The sequence below is a fragment of the Arvicanthis niloticus genome, chromosome 9, assembly GCF_011762505.2.
Source record: "Arvicanthis niloticus isolate mArvNil1 chromosome 9, mArvNil1.pat.X, whole genome shotgun sequence".
Classification (NCBI taxonomy): Eukaryota; Metazoa; Chordata; class Mammalia; order Rodentia; family Muridae; genus Arvicanthis; species Arvicanthis niloticus.
In genome coordinates this window covers 60,473,729-60,487,743 of record NC_047666.1, presented here as the reverse complement: position 1 = coordinate 60,487,743, position 14,015 = coordinate 60,473,729, and the positions used below count along the sequence as shown (strand labels likewise).

General features: G+C 45.7%; 1 protein-coding gene and 1 pseudogene across 1 annotated transcript; one reads left to right on the top strand and one right to left on the bottom strand.

Moving 5' to 3' along the window:
• The first annotated feature begins 1,741 nt into the window (after positions 1-1,741).
• LOC143443635 (cytochrome c oxidase subunit 7C, mitochondrial pseudogene) lies at positions 1,742-2,413 on the top strand (annotated as a pseudogene).
• Positions 2,414-2,422: 9 nt separating this feature from the next.
• Positions 2,423-13,791, bottom strand: Aicda (activation induced cytidine deaminase). Its single transcript, XM_034512215.2, has 5 exons — positions 13,705-13,791; positions 7,529-7,676; positions 4,488-4,758; positions 3,726-3,841; positions 2,423-3,284 (listed from the first exon to the last, which is right to left on the bottom strand). The coding sequence occupies exons 1-5, from the start codon at positions 13,710-13,712 to the stop codon at positions 3,231-3,233; spliced, it is 597 nt and encodes a 198-aa protein (XP_034368106.1). The 5' UTR covers positions 13,713-13,791; the 3' UTR covers positions 2,423-3,230.
• Positions 13,792-14,015: the final 224 nt, after the last annotated feature.

Genomic DNA, 14,015 nt, shown 5'->3' with positions numbered 1-14,015 from the left:
GTAGACCAGGTTGACCTCAGTCTCACAGAAATCCACCTGTCTCTGCATCCCAAGTGATGGGTAAAGGTGTGTGCCACCAAGCATGGCCTTAAAAGGAAAAGATTCTCTCCTTCCCCTGGAATTTGCCAAGCAGATGCTGCTACCAGTGGCCTCAGGCCCGGCTGTCTCTGCCTCTTGAATGCTGGGATTTTGCACTACCATGTCCAGAATTCTAACGGATTCTGGGGATCAAACTGGGGTCCATGTGGTTCCAAGGCAAACACCTTACCAAGTGAGCCATCTGTCTAACTAACTCCTCAAGCTTGTAATTCTCTTAGAAACTCAGCAACGGGATTGTCGAGGTCCAATAGCATTCCCCCATTTAACTTCTGAGGATCTGCAGAACTGCTCCCCACAGCGGCTGTACCATTTTTTATTCCTACAATAAAAACTGGAACTTGGTCCACAAGTTTTTATTCCTACAATAAAAACTGAAACTTGGTCCACAAGTTCCAGTCACTCCACCGCCTTACTGACACTGTCTTTAGTGGGTGGCTGTCCCAGTGGGTAGGAATTCAAACTCAGAAAGATTTCCATCTATGCCATCTTGAAAGTTTAAACTTTAATTTCTACATGGAAGTTCTTGCAGTTGAACACATTTCTGTGTGTGGTGTATGGAAGAGGCCCAAATCTATCATTTAATTTGTTTTGTTTTAGGACAGTTTTTATTATGCCCACGCTGGTTTCAACTGATGATCTTCTCGACTAGGCCTCCCAAGTAGGGGACAGGCAGGTGTCACCTTGTCAACTACATTCTTTGCACCTGATGTCAAATTGCCCCAACAGGATTTGTTGACTCAGCATACCTTGCGCCTTTATCTGAAATCAGTTGGTCATAGCCGAGTGAGTTAATTTTCTGGATTCTCAATTAAATTCTATTTCATCAGATATTTACTTATTTTTCTAACACGGGGTCTCTCTTTGTAGTGTTCTTGGCTGTTCATGGAGCAGTCTATTTAGATCAGCCTGGCCTCAAACCCACAGAGATCCTCCTGCCTCCACCTTCCGAATGCTGAGGCTAAAGACATGCGTCACCTTACCCTGTGATTTGTATAACTTTAATTTATAAACACTTTTTCGACATCATCTTATTCAGTAGTTCATCTCCAAAATGTTTACATTTTAATTGTGTATTCGGTGGACTTAAAATGAGCCAGGATGCACTTGCTGTGTGGGGGTGGGGGGCTGGAGGGTGGCTGGGGGGTTGGAGAGGTGGGGGTGGGGGGTGGGCGGTAGGGGGGAGTTCCTAAAAATCAGGAGCACAGCTGCTGAGACAAAGCGTTAGGATTTTAGATGGTCACAGCTATGCACGAAGCTATAGTAATTTCTAAAGTTTCAGATTCATGAAATGTCAGGCACCTACTTTAATATTTTGGAAGAGGAAATGACGGCAGGAATATCACTGGATGTTGTACAGCAAAATAAAAAAAAAACAGGAATAGATGCAGGAAGAAATTGATGATTTTTATTTTTTTCTCCTCTTCCTTGGCAACTTACATACAATAAATAATGGTTGTGTGTACAGGATTTCCTGTGGGTCTTTTAATTGCATTATAACAGCAACTGGGTAATAACTGCACAGGGATATTCTTCTAATATTTTTCTCACCAGCAAAGATTGTTGTTAGGGAGACAAGGCATAAAGAGAGACAAATAGGGAGTCTATGTTGGTTCCCCACATTTTGTTGGGCAAAGCATAATATCCTTGCCATGGTCTTGCATCTTGTATTTTTCCTTGTTACATAATTTACCCGACCCCAACCCTGGCCATGCTGTTTTAAATAAGATCTCACCTTGCAGCCCAGACTGGCCTCAAATTTACAATCCTCCTGCCCCAGCCTCCTGAATGCTGGAACTATAGATGAATGCCACTCTTCCTGGCATCAGATACGATTCTATTTTGCCACCCTCTTGCACAGCTAACAATTTGGGGGAGCTGCATACACATATAAAAACTAGAAAAATTCTGTTTAACTGTATTGGCATCCATCAAAGAGAATAGATTATCGCTCCATACTCGAACAATTCCCAGGTGCTCATTACTAGGAGTTCGTGGTGTTTCTAAATCACAGGCTCCTTTAAGAGTCTTGTTCCCAAGGTAGCAAGAAAAGGAGAGTAGGGACATGGGGCCATTTCTGCCTCATTCCGTCTCTGTGCCCCCACAGAGCTTTCAGCCATGTTGGGCCAGAGTATCCGGAGGTTCACCACCTCTGTGGTCTGTCTCAGTCACTATGAGAGGCCAGGGAAGAATCTGCCATTTTTAATGGGGAAAAAAGTGGCAGTTTCTGGCTATGATGACCATGTACTCTGGATCTGGATGCTCGGCTCCTTTCTTTATAGTAAGGCACCAGTTACTTAAGGACTAAGGATGTTTAATCTCTTTAGCAGAATTACAGATGTTTAAGGGAAGCGATCTGAAAACTGGATTGAACTCTTGAACTCTTATTCTACATAAGACTGTAAGTAAATTAATGACATTAAAGATGAAAAAAGAGTCTGTGTTTCCAGGGGATTTGCTTCCTGAGGCATGAACTCATTTTCAGAGTGATTTCTTCGCAGTCCTCATCTGCATTTTAAGATCCTTTATTAAAATCACTCAGAGGTGATCATCCATACTTCAAATCCCACCCCCAAGCCCTCTCACATACGAATATGAAAAACGCGACGGACAATGAAAACACACAGCACAAGCCTACATAGTAATGCTTTTGAGAGAATGGCTTGTGATCACCCGACAGAGACTGTAGGACAGCCCCGTGGCCTCGTTGGAAGAGGACCCCTGAAAGTGAGCCTCAGAGGAAAAGAATAGAAAAATCCGTCACTGATACCCTTGCGAATTCAAATGAATCAAAGAATGGAGGGTAGGTGTAACAAACCGTGTGGTCCTCTCCAGATGCTGTTCTAAGCAATTCCCTTCTGTTGAAAGGTCCGAGAGAGCATCATTTATGGTCCAAAGTCTGGAAGTTCTGATGTTCCCCAGTAGATGGCGATGTCGCACACAAAGTTCAGTTGCATCATCGCTCGGGAGGTCCTATGCAGCTCAAGTATTTTTTAAAGTCATATTATTTCCGCCCCCCTACACTTATAAAAGTGAGTACTTAAGAAGAAAATCAGTTAGTTGAAGGGTTGGTTTTCTGTCTAGTCTCTTCAGCGGAGAAATTTCATCACACGTGACATTCCAGAAGGTTGCTATCAAAGTCCCAAAATTCGAAATGCATCTCGCAAGTCATCGACTTCGTACAAGGGCTGCAGAGAAAGAGAGATACAAACGGAGTGAATGGCTTTACATTTGAGCTGGGGGAAGGGAACGCGTCTAAACGAAGTGGGTGGCTCCAAAGGAAAGTAAATTGGGATGAGGAGCAGGGAAAAGAAGGGGAGAATTCTGGCCTGGAAGGAACTCCACCTGAGGGGAGGTTAACAAAAGGAAAAAGTTATGAAGACTGAGTCAAGAGGAGGCAAGAGGCGGGAGTCTTAGTGGAATCTCTGCCCTGGGCAAAGACGGAAGAGAAAGCTGGACTGTTTAAGTGCCATGAAGTAATCATTATATAAAATAGTACGTAACACAAATAAATATCTGAGAGGCTCCAGGTGAGAAAGAGAGAGAAACAGAGAGACAGAGAGACAGAGACAGAGAGAGAGAGAGAGAGAGAGAGAGAGAGAGAGAGAGAGAGAGAGAGACTGACTTACCAAAAGGATGCGCCGAAGCTGTCTGGTTAGCCGGACGGAGTTTTCATGCAGCCCTTCCCAGGCTTTGAAAGTTCTTTCATGATTTTCTACAAATGTATTCCAGCAGTAAAAATAGTCTTAAAAGAAAAATGAATGAATGAATGAATAAATAAATTAATTAATAAATAAATAAAAGGAGTATGTGTGAGTGTGTGTGTGTAGGCACACGCCCACATAATAATCACAGTGTGTAGGTGAATGTCAGAAAGTCAGAAGGGCAGACAGAGTACAGTTCGTGAGATTTCTTTTCTTTCACCATGTGGCATTTCAGGGATCAGACTTAAGTCACGAAGGCAAGTGACCCCCACAGAACCATCTCTCTGACCACCACCACCACCACCACCACCACCACCACCACCACCACCACCACCACCATCACCACCATCACTACCATCGTTAATTTATTTTTTGACTGCTAAGGGTGGAACACAGGGCTTTGCACACGCTGGACAAGAGTTCTGTCACTGAGTGTACCTGTAGCCCTGCCAACTTCTATCTCTCAAATTCCGAGACTAATGTACACTTATAATTCCACCACTCAGAAGGCAGAGGATGGAGAATTGCAAGTTGAAGGTCAGCCTGGAAGAGTGAGACCCTACCTCAAAAAATAAAGTAATACTTTTGATGAATTGAATCTTTATGTAGCACCTCTCCCCCAGTTTCCCCACTGACACTCACTCTGAATGGCAACTCAGATGGCCCACTCCTGGGAGCCAGTCTCACCTTTGAAGGTCATGATCCCGATCTGGACCCCAGCGCGGTGCAGTCTCCGCAACCCCTCAGGCTCAGCCTTGCGGTCTTCGCAGAAGTAGAGGCGCGCAGTGAAAATCCTCAGGCTGAGGTTGGGGTTCCATCTCAGAAACTCAGCCACGTGCCGGGCACAGTCGTAGCAGGGGCTCCAGGAGGTGAACCAGGTCACGCGGTAACACCGGCCGGGGTCCAGGTCCCAGTCCGAGATGTACCGTAGGAACAACAACTCCACGTGGCAGCCGGACTGGGGAGAGAGCAGAGAGCGCTGGTGACGTGAGGAGCATGCTTTCCCACCCAGGCCATTTGGGATCCTGGGGGATGCCGCACAGCTGGCCTGGAACTCCGAGAGGGAACTGACTCTACCTCCAGAGTGCTGGGATTAAAGGTGTGCACCGCCACTCCTAGCATAAAGTTAATTTTCTTTTCTTTTCTTTCTTTCTTTTTAAAGATTTATTTATTTAGTTATTTTTAATTTCTCTGTTTTCAGACACACCAGAAGAGGACATTAGACCCCATTACAGATGGTTGTGAGCCACCATGTGGTTGCTGGAAATTGAACTCAGGACTTGTGGAAGAGCAGTCAGTGCTCTTAACCCCTGAGCTATCGCTCCAAGCCCTCTAAAGTTAACTTTCTTTTCTTTTCTTTCTTTCTTTCTTTCTTTCTTTTTTTTTTTTTTTTTTTTTTTTTTTGGTTTTTCGAGACAGGGTTTCTCTGTGTAGCCCTGGCTGTCCTGGAACTCACTCTGTAGACCAGGCTGGCCTCGAACTCAGAAATCCATCTGCCTCTGCCTCCCAAGTGCTGGGATTAAAGGCGTGCGCCACCACCGCCCGGCTGTTTTGTTTTTTTCGAGACAGGGTTTCTCTGTATAGCCCTGGCTGTCCTGGAACTCACTCGGTAGACCAGGCTGGCCTCGAACTCAGAAATCCATCTGCCTCTGCCTCCCAAGTGCTGGGATTAAAGGCATGCGCCATCACTGCCCGGCTAAGTGCTCTCTTAAGAGAGCACTTGTTGGAGCCAAATCTCTTTATTACACTGGACCCGTTGGGTAAAGAAAAGCTGCGGGTTATGGGACAAAGGATTCATCACACACCTTGCAGGGTTTGTGTTTCCGAAGTGCCTGTTTGGATGCCACGTTGTAAAACTGAAGTGTGGCCACTAGGTGGCGCCAGGACAATTTGTAAGGAGGGTTAGGGCACTGACTGGAGGGAAAAGCTTATTGAAGAGATTCGAGTCTCTCTGACTTGGTGTATGGAGTAGTAAGTGGAAGGCAATTAAGTGTGTGTGTGTGTGTGTGTGTGTGTGTGCACGCGCGCGTGCTATGTGATCTCTGTGACTTGATAACTGCAACTGTAGTAGGCCCACCTCCTATTTGCAAAAATCATTAGTCTAAGACTGAACATAGTTTTTTTAAACTCATCTTTTCTTTTTTTCTTTTTTTTTTCTTTTTTCTTTTTTTTTTTTTTGCGCTATTTCCTTAGCAGTAAATCAAGCTGGTGTTGTGAGCACTGCGTGCGAAGAGAAAGTACCACTTGATCAAGCCATCTGTAAATACAGAGTGTCGTGACTCCAAGCAGGGAAGAGACTGTAAAATGATGGTGTTGAAGCAAGTTTGCCCCACGAAAGGGAACCTACATTATAAATAGCCAACTCCACCCGAGCTCTTCCCTGGGAGTCTTGGAGATGCCCAGGAGAAGCAGGTGGAAGCCAATCTGCAATTCGGTGAACTCTCTTGGAGTTCTCTTGTTCTTTCAGGCAGCTAATTACCCACACGACTGTCTCTCTGGTTCCTGAAGGCTAAACTCATCAGGTTAAAGGTGACCATTGGCCTCTGATCTTTTGATCAGGAGGAAATGAAATTATTGGAAAACAGTTGAGTTGATGTCATTTTACCTATTTTTTTTTTTATTGATTTTCAAAAATTCTAAAGACATGATTTTTTTTTCACTCAAGAAAGTGCTTGAGAAGGGACCCAGAACTGAGGAATTAAAGCACTGGGGGCCTGAGGGGCCAGAGGAGGTTAGGAAAGAGCTCAGGGGTGGGGCTTGTCTGGCAAGGCAGGGCCTTCGTTTCATCCCTAGCACTGGGAAAATTAAAATTTATAGATCAAAATGCTGGTTTCTTGTTCTTGTTTTTGATACAGGGACTCCCTATGTATTCCCAAGTGCTGGAAATACAGGCATGCATTATTATTTCAGCCCTTTTGTTTGTTTTTCCAGACAGGGTTTCTCTGTGTAGTCTTGGCTGTCCTAAAACTCTCTGTAAACCAGGCTGTCTCAAACTCAGCAACCAGTCTGCTTCCATCTCCCAAGTGCTGGAATTAAAGGCATGCGCCACCACTGCCTTTACCTTAATCTTTTTTAAAGGTTATTTTTATTTCATGTGTGTGGGTGTTTTGCCTGTGTGTGTGTGTGTGTGTGTGTGTGTGTGTGTGTGTGTGTGTGTTGTGCTCGGAGGCTGGGAAAGAGCATTGGATGCCCTGGAACAGGTGTTACAGATGTTACAGATGGTTGTGAGTTGCCATGGGAGAGCTGGGAGTCAAGCCCAGGTCTCCCAGAAGAGCAACTGACACTCTTAACCACAGAGCAGCTTCTCGGGTCCATTTACTTCAGCCTTAAAGCAAATCAGAAGCAGGGAGGGGGTGATACAGAAAAGTTTGGAGACAATTCTTCCTGTCATTGAAGGAAGGCATGGCAGTAGAGTTCCCAGTGTGACCGAGTAACAACCTTCAGGTCCAATCTATTGTGTTTGGATAGAATGTGGAAAGGACCCGAGGAAGCTGGTGGAGACATTAGTCAAATAACCTTGAAAAAGTTCAGTGTGGTGGCACATTCCTGTAATTACAGCACTGAGGCAGGAGGACCGTCAGAGTTGGTCAGCTTGGGAACATAGGTGCTAGCTTTTTCTCCGTCTCCATTTCTCTTTCTCTCCCCTTTGGGACTGTCTTGTCCCCTCAGCACTTGGCACTAGGGGCATCCTCAGGTTTAGGGTCAACAGCTACCAGCCCCCCTGGTACCTTGTTTCGAAGGTGGCCGAAGTCCAGCGAGAAGGAGGTGGCACTGTCTCTTCTCTTCACTACATAGCACAGGTAGGTCTCATGCCGACCCTTAGCCCAGCGGACATTTTTGAAGTGGTATAGAAACTTCTTTTGCTTCATCAGAAGGCTGTGAATGAGAGAAGAAAGGGCAAGGCTTCTGGTTATCATTGCTCCTGCTGAGGACTGAGCCTAGAGCCCTATGCAAGCTAGCTAAGCCCTTCACCACTGACTGCAACCCCAGACCCATTACGATCATTGTGATTTTTTTTAATTTTATAATGATTTGGGTTATACCGGAAAGCATAGTCTTGCTTCCTTTTCTGGACACCTGAGACATACTCAGCTTAAAATCCATCCACCCTTCGGGGCTTCAGATTGAGACCCAGTGGGAGATCCCTAAACCTACTTGAGTCTCCACGACAGTCACCTTGTGCAGCTGTCTTCTAGCTGAGGTATCACTGTACTTCCTCCTGTCACCACCTCCATATTCTATATGGAGCTCAAACTCCAGGTTGTCAAGCAACAGACCTCCCGTGCCCACAGCCCACCCCTCCCCCTCACCGCAGCAGTCAAACTAGGCGATCGCCCTTGAATAATTTTTCTTTTGTTTTTGTTTTGTTTTTCGAGACAGGGTTTCTCTGTGTAGCCCTGGCTGTCCTGGAACTCACTCTGTAGACCAGGCTGGCCTCGAACTCAGAAATCCACCTGCTTCTGCCTCCCAAGTGCTGGGATTAAAGGCGTGCGCCTCCACCGCCCGGCTAATTTTTATTTTCTAAATGTATTTTTATATATTTTATGTATGAATGCTCTGTGTACATGCATGCCTGCATGTCAAAAGAGGGTGTCAAAACCCATTGTAGATGATCGTGAGCCATTGTATGGTTGCTGGGAATTGTCCTCTGGAAAAGCGGCCAGTGCTCTTAACCGCTGAGCCATCTCTCCAGCCCATCTATCTCTTTGACCCTCCTTGATCACTTCTTCTTCCTCAGTTTTCATAGTTAATTAATTGTATAAGTTTGTAAATTCTATTGGGACTCGGGGGAAAAATATGGTAGTTTGACATTCTGAGAACTTGAAAGACAGGAGATCTGAAGGCTTTGGACATAACCTTAGACGCCGTCTCTTTAATATTCTGCCTTCCCGTCTCCCCACTACCCTAATAGCATCACAGAACCTGAACTCTTCCAAAAAGCAAGTGATAAAGCCTGGTGAGGGCCAGAGTAGGTTGCTTGTGCCTGTAACCTCAGCACTTGGGGGGCGCCGGGGGAAAGGGAGGGATTGCTGTAAGTTTGAGCCCAGCCTGAGCTCTATGACAAGAACATAGCTCAGGAGCACAGCAGTTGCCTATCTTATATGAGGCTCTAGGTCTGAGCCCTCAGTACCACAAAACGAAGCAAAGGAAAACACAGAAAGTCACACTCCAATTCCAGCACTTGAGTCACAGTGGAGGAAGGAAGAGAACAGGATATCAAAGCCACTGAGCTACTGGGAAAAGAAAGTCACTCTCTTCCTTGAAGAGCCAGATTCCATGGATGCCCTGTCCTACATCCAGGAAAAGGAACATTACAGATGGGCCTTGCCGGATGCCCTTCCTCCCTCTCCAAGCACAGGCTCATATGAGGCCATGTCTACTTGCTATCTCTTGCTACATAGTATCTACCCATTCTTCATTGAACAGAAGTTTGCCTCTGTGTCTTTAAAAGATATCACATTTTAAAATTATTGTTGTGTGAATCATACATGTGTATGGACACATACATACCTGTGGAGGTCAGAGGGCAACTTGTGGAAGTTGGCTCTCTGTTTCCATCATGGGAGTTCCAGGGCTCAAACTCAAAACATCAGGTTTGAGAGCACGTGCTGTCTGACAAACCACCGCTCTACCCCCGTGGCTCCCCTCCCCTCCCCTCCCACACACTTAGGTCTTTGGGTTTTCAGTTTTGGATTTTGCTTGGTCAGTTTTGTTGGTCTTATTTTATTTTATTTATTTTTGTTTTGAGTTAAGATCTCATCTAGCTCAGGCTGGTAGGGAATTTGACAAGGATGTCTCTCCTGCCTCCACTCCCCAGGTCCTGGGATGACAGGTGTGCTCCACCCACTTTGAGACTTAACCCAGGGCTTTGTGCATGCTGGCAAGTTCTCTACTAATGAGTTACATCTCCAGCCCCTAAGGCTTATACAATTTTTATGGGGACCAGAGAGATAGCTCATCAGTTAAGAGCATGAACTGCTCTTTCAGAGGTCCTGGGTTCTAGACCCAGCACCTGCATCAGGCGGCTCACAACCACCTGTCACTCCAGCTCCACCAGGATCCAACACCTCTGGCTTTTGAGGGCACCTGCATTGACACACACACACACACACACACACACACACACACACACACACACACAAATAATTTAAAAAATCTTTGTGTTGAATGTGTATGTATGTGGGGTGGGGGTGGCGGTAGAGGCAACACAAGCTACAGGACACATGTGGAGACCCGAGTACAACCTTGGGTGTTGGTTCTTGACTTCTGTCTTGTTTGAGACAGAATCTCTTGTTCTCTGCCATGCACCCCTGGCTAACGTCTTAGAAGCACGGGGATTACAGGTGCCTGCTTTTGGCCAGCTGCACTCAGGTCCTTTCACTTTCGTGGCAAGTTCTGCTCCCACAGAGCCATCTTCTCAGCCCTCAAGTTTCTTTAAAAAAAAAAAAAAATGCAGTTCCTTTTAAAGCTGTGGACAGCTTAACCCGAGCCCGGAGATAACGGATGATAAACAGAAGTGTGGCTCACTTGTAGACACAGCACTGCCACACAGTGGTGATGGGTGGAAGTGCAGAGATTGGTTTTATTTAAAAAAAAAAAAAAAAAAAGAGCTAGTTAGGAATTTGAATACGGTTTTGATGCAAGAGAATTGAAACCATCTTTCACTTTTGTTGTTGTTGAGATACAATTTACATAGTAAACTCCACTCACTTAAAATCTACAGCTCCGTGAATACTGACGGGTCCGCAGCCCAGACTGCCGGCGCGATCAGAGATGACATCTCTAGCCGTCTTATACCCAAAGCTTCCTTGTTGCTACTTGTTCTTTCTCCTCTTACCCACGCAACCACGGACCTGCTCTCTGTAAATGTAAAGTATTTCTAACTTTCTATAATTTCATTAAAATCACATTTTCTCCTTCCTGTGTAACTGCTCTCATTGAACATAGTAAATTTGATATCTATCCAAGTATCAGTGGTTGACTCCTTTTTTCGTGCTGAGCAGTATATTCTATTGTGTGGATAGAACACGTTTTGTTTATTCATTTATGTGCTGGTTGAAATTTGGATATGTTCCACTTTGGTGCCGCGTTGGTTAGAACCACTGAAAATATTCATATACTATCACCGAATTCATGTTCACATGATCACAGCTCATGTTTTAATAATAATTCAGTACAAGTGACAGTCCCTGACTTTTTTCCGACATGGTCATGCTGCAGAATCTATGCTGATCTGGAAATCTCTATGCCCCTGAGGCTGGCCTCAAACTCACGGATCCTCCCGTCTTAGCCTCTAACGATAATAGCTTTATTTTGAAATAATAATTTGCCATGATAATCATCCTAGTACCTCTACGTCTACTGTTCATTACTAGCCTGTAAAACCCTTTAGCAGCTGGGCATGGTGGTGCACACCTTTAATTCCAGAACTTGGGGGAAGGCAGAGGCTCTTTGTGTAATGGAAGCCAGCCTGATTTACATGGAGAATTCTAAGCCACCCAGGGTACGTGGTAAAACACATCATCATCATCATCATCATCATCATCATCATCATCATCATCATCATAGTTCAGCATATTATAATAATAAGCACAGGAATCTCTTGAATCCAGCCAATTTTAAACACCTTAACCTTCATCTCTTAGCAATAATTTTTTTTTTCTTATTTAACTTAACTTTCTGTGTTACCTAGGTGGGAAAAGTAGAGTCTTTTTCAGTGGGTTGAACCTGGGGCCTTGTATATGCTCGTGAGTACTGTGACACGGAGCCGCACTCATGGCCCTAGAAAACGTTTTCCCACATACTGTGGGTAGAAGTGTAAGTACGTGTTTCTGTGTGTGTATATCTGTGTGTGTGTGTGTGTGTGTGTGTGTATGTTTACCAGTGTGTATTGGGGGCCAGTGCTGTTTTTATGAAGGAAAGGTATCCTTGGAGTTTAGAAAAAGAAGGATGTGTCACAAGTAGAAGAATTGAGTCTGAACCACAGGAAGATATAACAGGCCATTTCTGTCTTAAGATTCCAGGCACGGTGGGCGGAGCTGCACAGTCCTGACCTGTGGACTGGGCACCTTGATCCTCCACTTCCCTCAGCTCTAGCTGGGAGCCCATTTCCAGCCCGCTCTCCTCAGGATGTCCCTCCAAGGAGGGAGGCCTTTGCGCGGGGGTGTGTCGGGCCTGTAGACTGCCAGCTGCTGACACAGCTGTGCTCTTTGATGCAGAGCATTAGCGGCTTCCCCAGCAATGCAAACCAGACACAAAGGGTTAAAAATAATCCCGGCAGAGTAACAGGGCTGCCTTGAGTTACCCTCTGCCTTTACTCTCTGGTCAGTGCTGTCTCCACCTTCTTGTTTGTTTCTCCCTGAACCTCAGCCTCACCTTTGTCTTTGTTTGCAGGTTGCTATGCTCATAGATTTCTCCCAGCCCCTTCTCCATCAGCGCTCCATCATAGATCTCAGATTTGGTTTCAAAATTCACTATAAACTCAGAAGCAGCTGATGCTGTCTGCCTGCCTGCTGCGAACGTTTGTTTGTTTGTCTGGTTGGTTGGTTGGTTGGTTGGTTGCCTTTTGAGGGCTCAGGATGTAATTCTGTGGCAGAGTATTTGTCTAGCATGTATGAGGTCCTCAATGTGGTCCCTAATAGGGGTGAGGGAGAGTGGGAGGAGAAGGGGGAGGAGGGGAGAAGAGGAGGAGGAAGAAGAGGATGGGAGGAGGAAGAGGAGGAAGGGTAAGAGGAGGGGAGGAGGGGAGAAGAGGAAGAAGAGGATGAGGGGAGGAGGGGTAAGAGGAGGGGGAGGAAGGGAGGAGGGAGAAGAGGAGGAAGAGGAGGGAGGAGGAAGAGGAGGAAGGGTAAGAGGAAGGGAGGAGGGGAGAAGAGGAAGAAGAGGATGAGGGGAGGAGGGGTAAGAGGAGGGGGAGGAAGGGAGGAGGGAGAAGAGGAGGAAGAGGAGGGAGGAGGGGAGGAGGGGTAAAAGGAGGGGGAGGAGGGAGAAGAAGAGGGGTAAGAGGAGGGGGAGGAGGGAAGGGGAGAAGGGGAGGGGGAAGAGGAGAAGAAAAAAGGGGACGGAGAAGGGAAATAAGAAAGAAGGAAGACAAGGAAGGAAAGATCTGGAATCTGAAGAACACCCTTGCTACCGTTAACTATATTAACTCCACATTCTAAACCTCATAGCCAAATGGAAGTGGACTCAAGTGTATGGCTTTTAGGCACAGTGACTCACACACTGGCAATAAAGGTAGAAAAATGAGAGAAAAATTTCTGATAGTGGCTCATCATGAACCACATATAAGAGCCCGAAAAGCTTTCAAGAAGCTAAGAAATCTCTGCACAGATGAATTAAACAGTAAAACTGACACTAAGTGTCTAACAGTTAAGCCTATAACACTAAATTGCCTGTTTTAATAAAATTCTCTCCTTCATTAGACACCATTGCAATGAGTTGCGAGCAATTCATCTCAAATGTTTAGTATTTTTAAGAAGTACAGATTTCCTTGCTATAGTTAAATGATTCCAGTAAAGACTCCCGGTTAAAGAGTCTTAAAATGTTGAATATTTGCCAAACAATTATGAAAGTAACCACTACTGTTTTTAGTAAGGAGTTGCTATGATTTCTTTGTGCCACGGACTTCTAAGGCTTTGTTGTTATTGTCACAAGCCAGCTCCAGCTCAAAATCCAAATTCCAGGATGAGTCAAGACTTCCTATCTCCTTAGCAACACAGAGAAGACAGAAACCAGGCGAAGTAAAGAACCTCGGGGTTAGAGTTCGGTCCAGAACCCAAAAGACCTGAGCAGAGGGTGATGGACAGAATAGGAAATGTGCACACAGACAGGCAAAGCCTTCCATTCAGACAGCCAGGCATCAAGACTGGAGCACACGCACACACATATGAGATTGTCTTGTTACCTGTCCATATCGGTCTCCAGCGTGACTGTCTTGACTCCTTCAAAGTCTTAGGCCAAAGGAAGCTTGCTTCAAGCAAGGCTGCTTCAGTGCCGTTGTGTGACAGAGCACTGGCCCCTGGCATTCAAATTTGAGCTTGCTCTTGTGGGCTCCTCCTCACGACAGCATCACCACCACCAGGTATCCAACATCTACCTCGTGGGTTGGGTCCAGGAAAGATGGGCGGGGCTGTGGTGGGCAGAGCCACATGGATGAAATGATTCAGGGCAGTTCTGCTATGCTTAATGTCCAGCTTCCTTTGAGGCTGTTCCTCT

Bases quoted from the DNA above. Each gene is read 5' to 3' on its own strand.
- Aicda (XM_034512215.2), bottom strand. The intron at 3,842-4,487 runs GTGAGACTGGCT...TTTTCTTTTAAG, and splicing joins CGGGATCATGACCTTCAAAG to ACTATTTTTACTGCTGGAAT. The intron at 3,285-3,725 runs GTAAGTCAGTCT...CTTTCTCTGCAG, and splicing joins AGCTTCGGCGCATCCTTTTG to CCCTTGTACGAAGTCGATGA.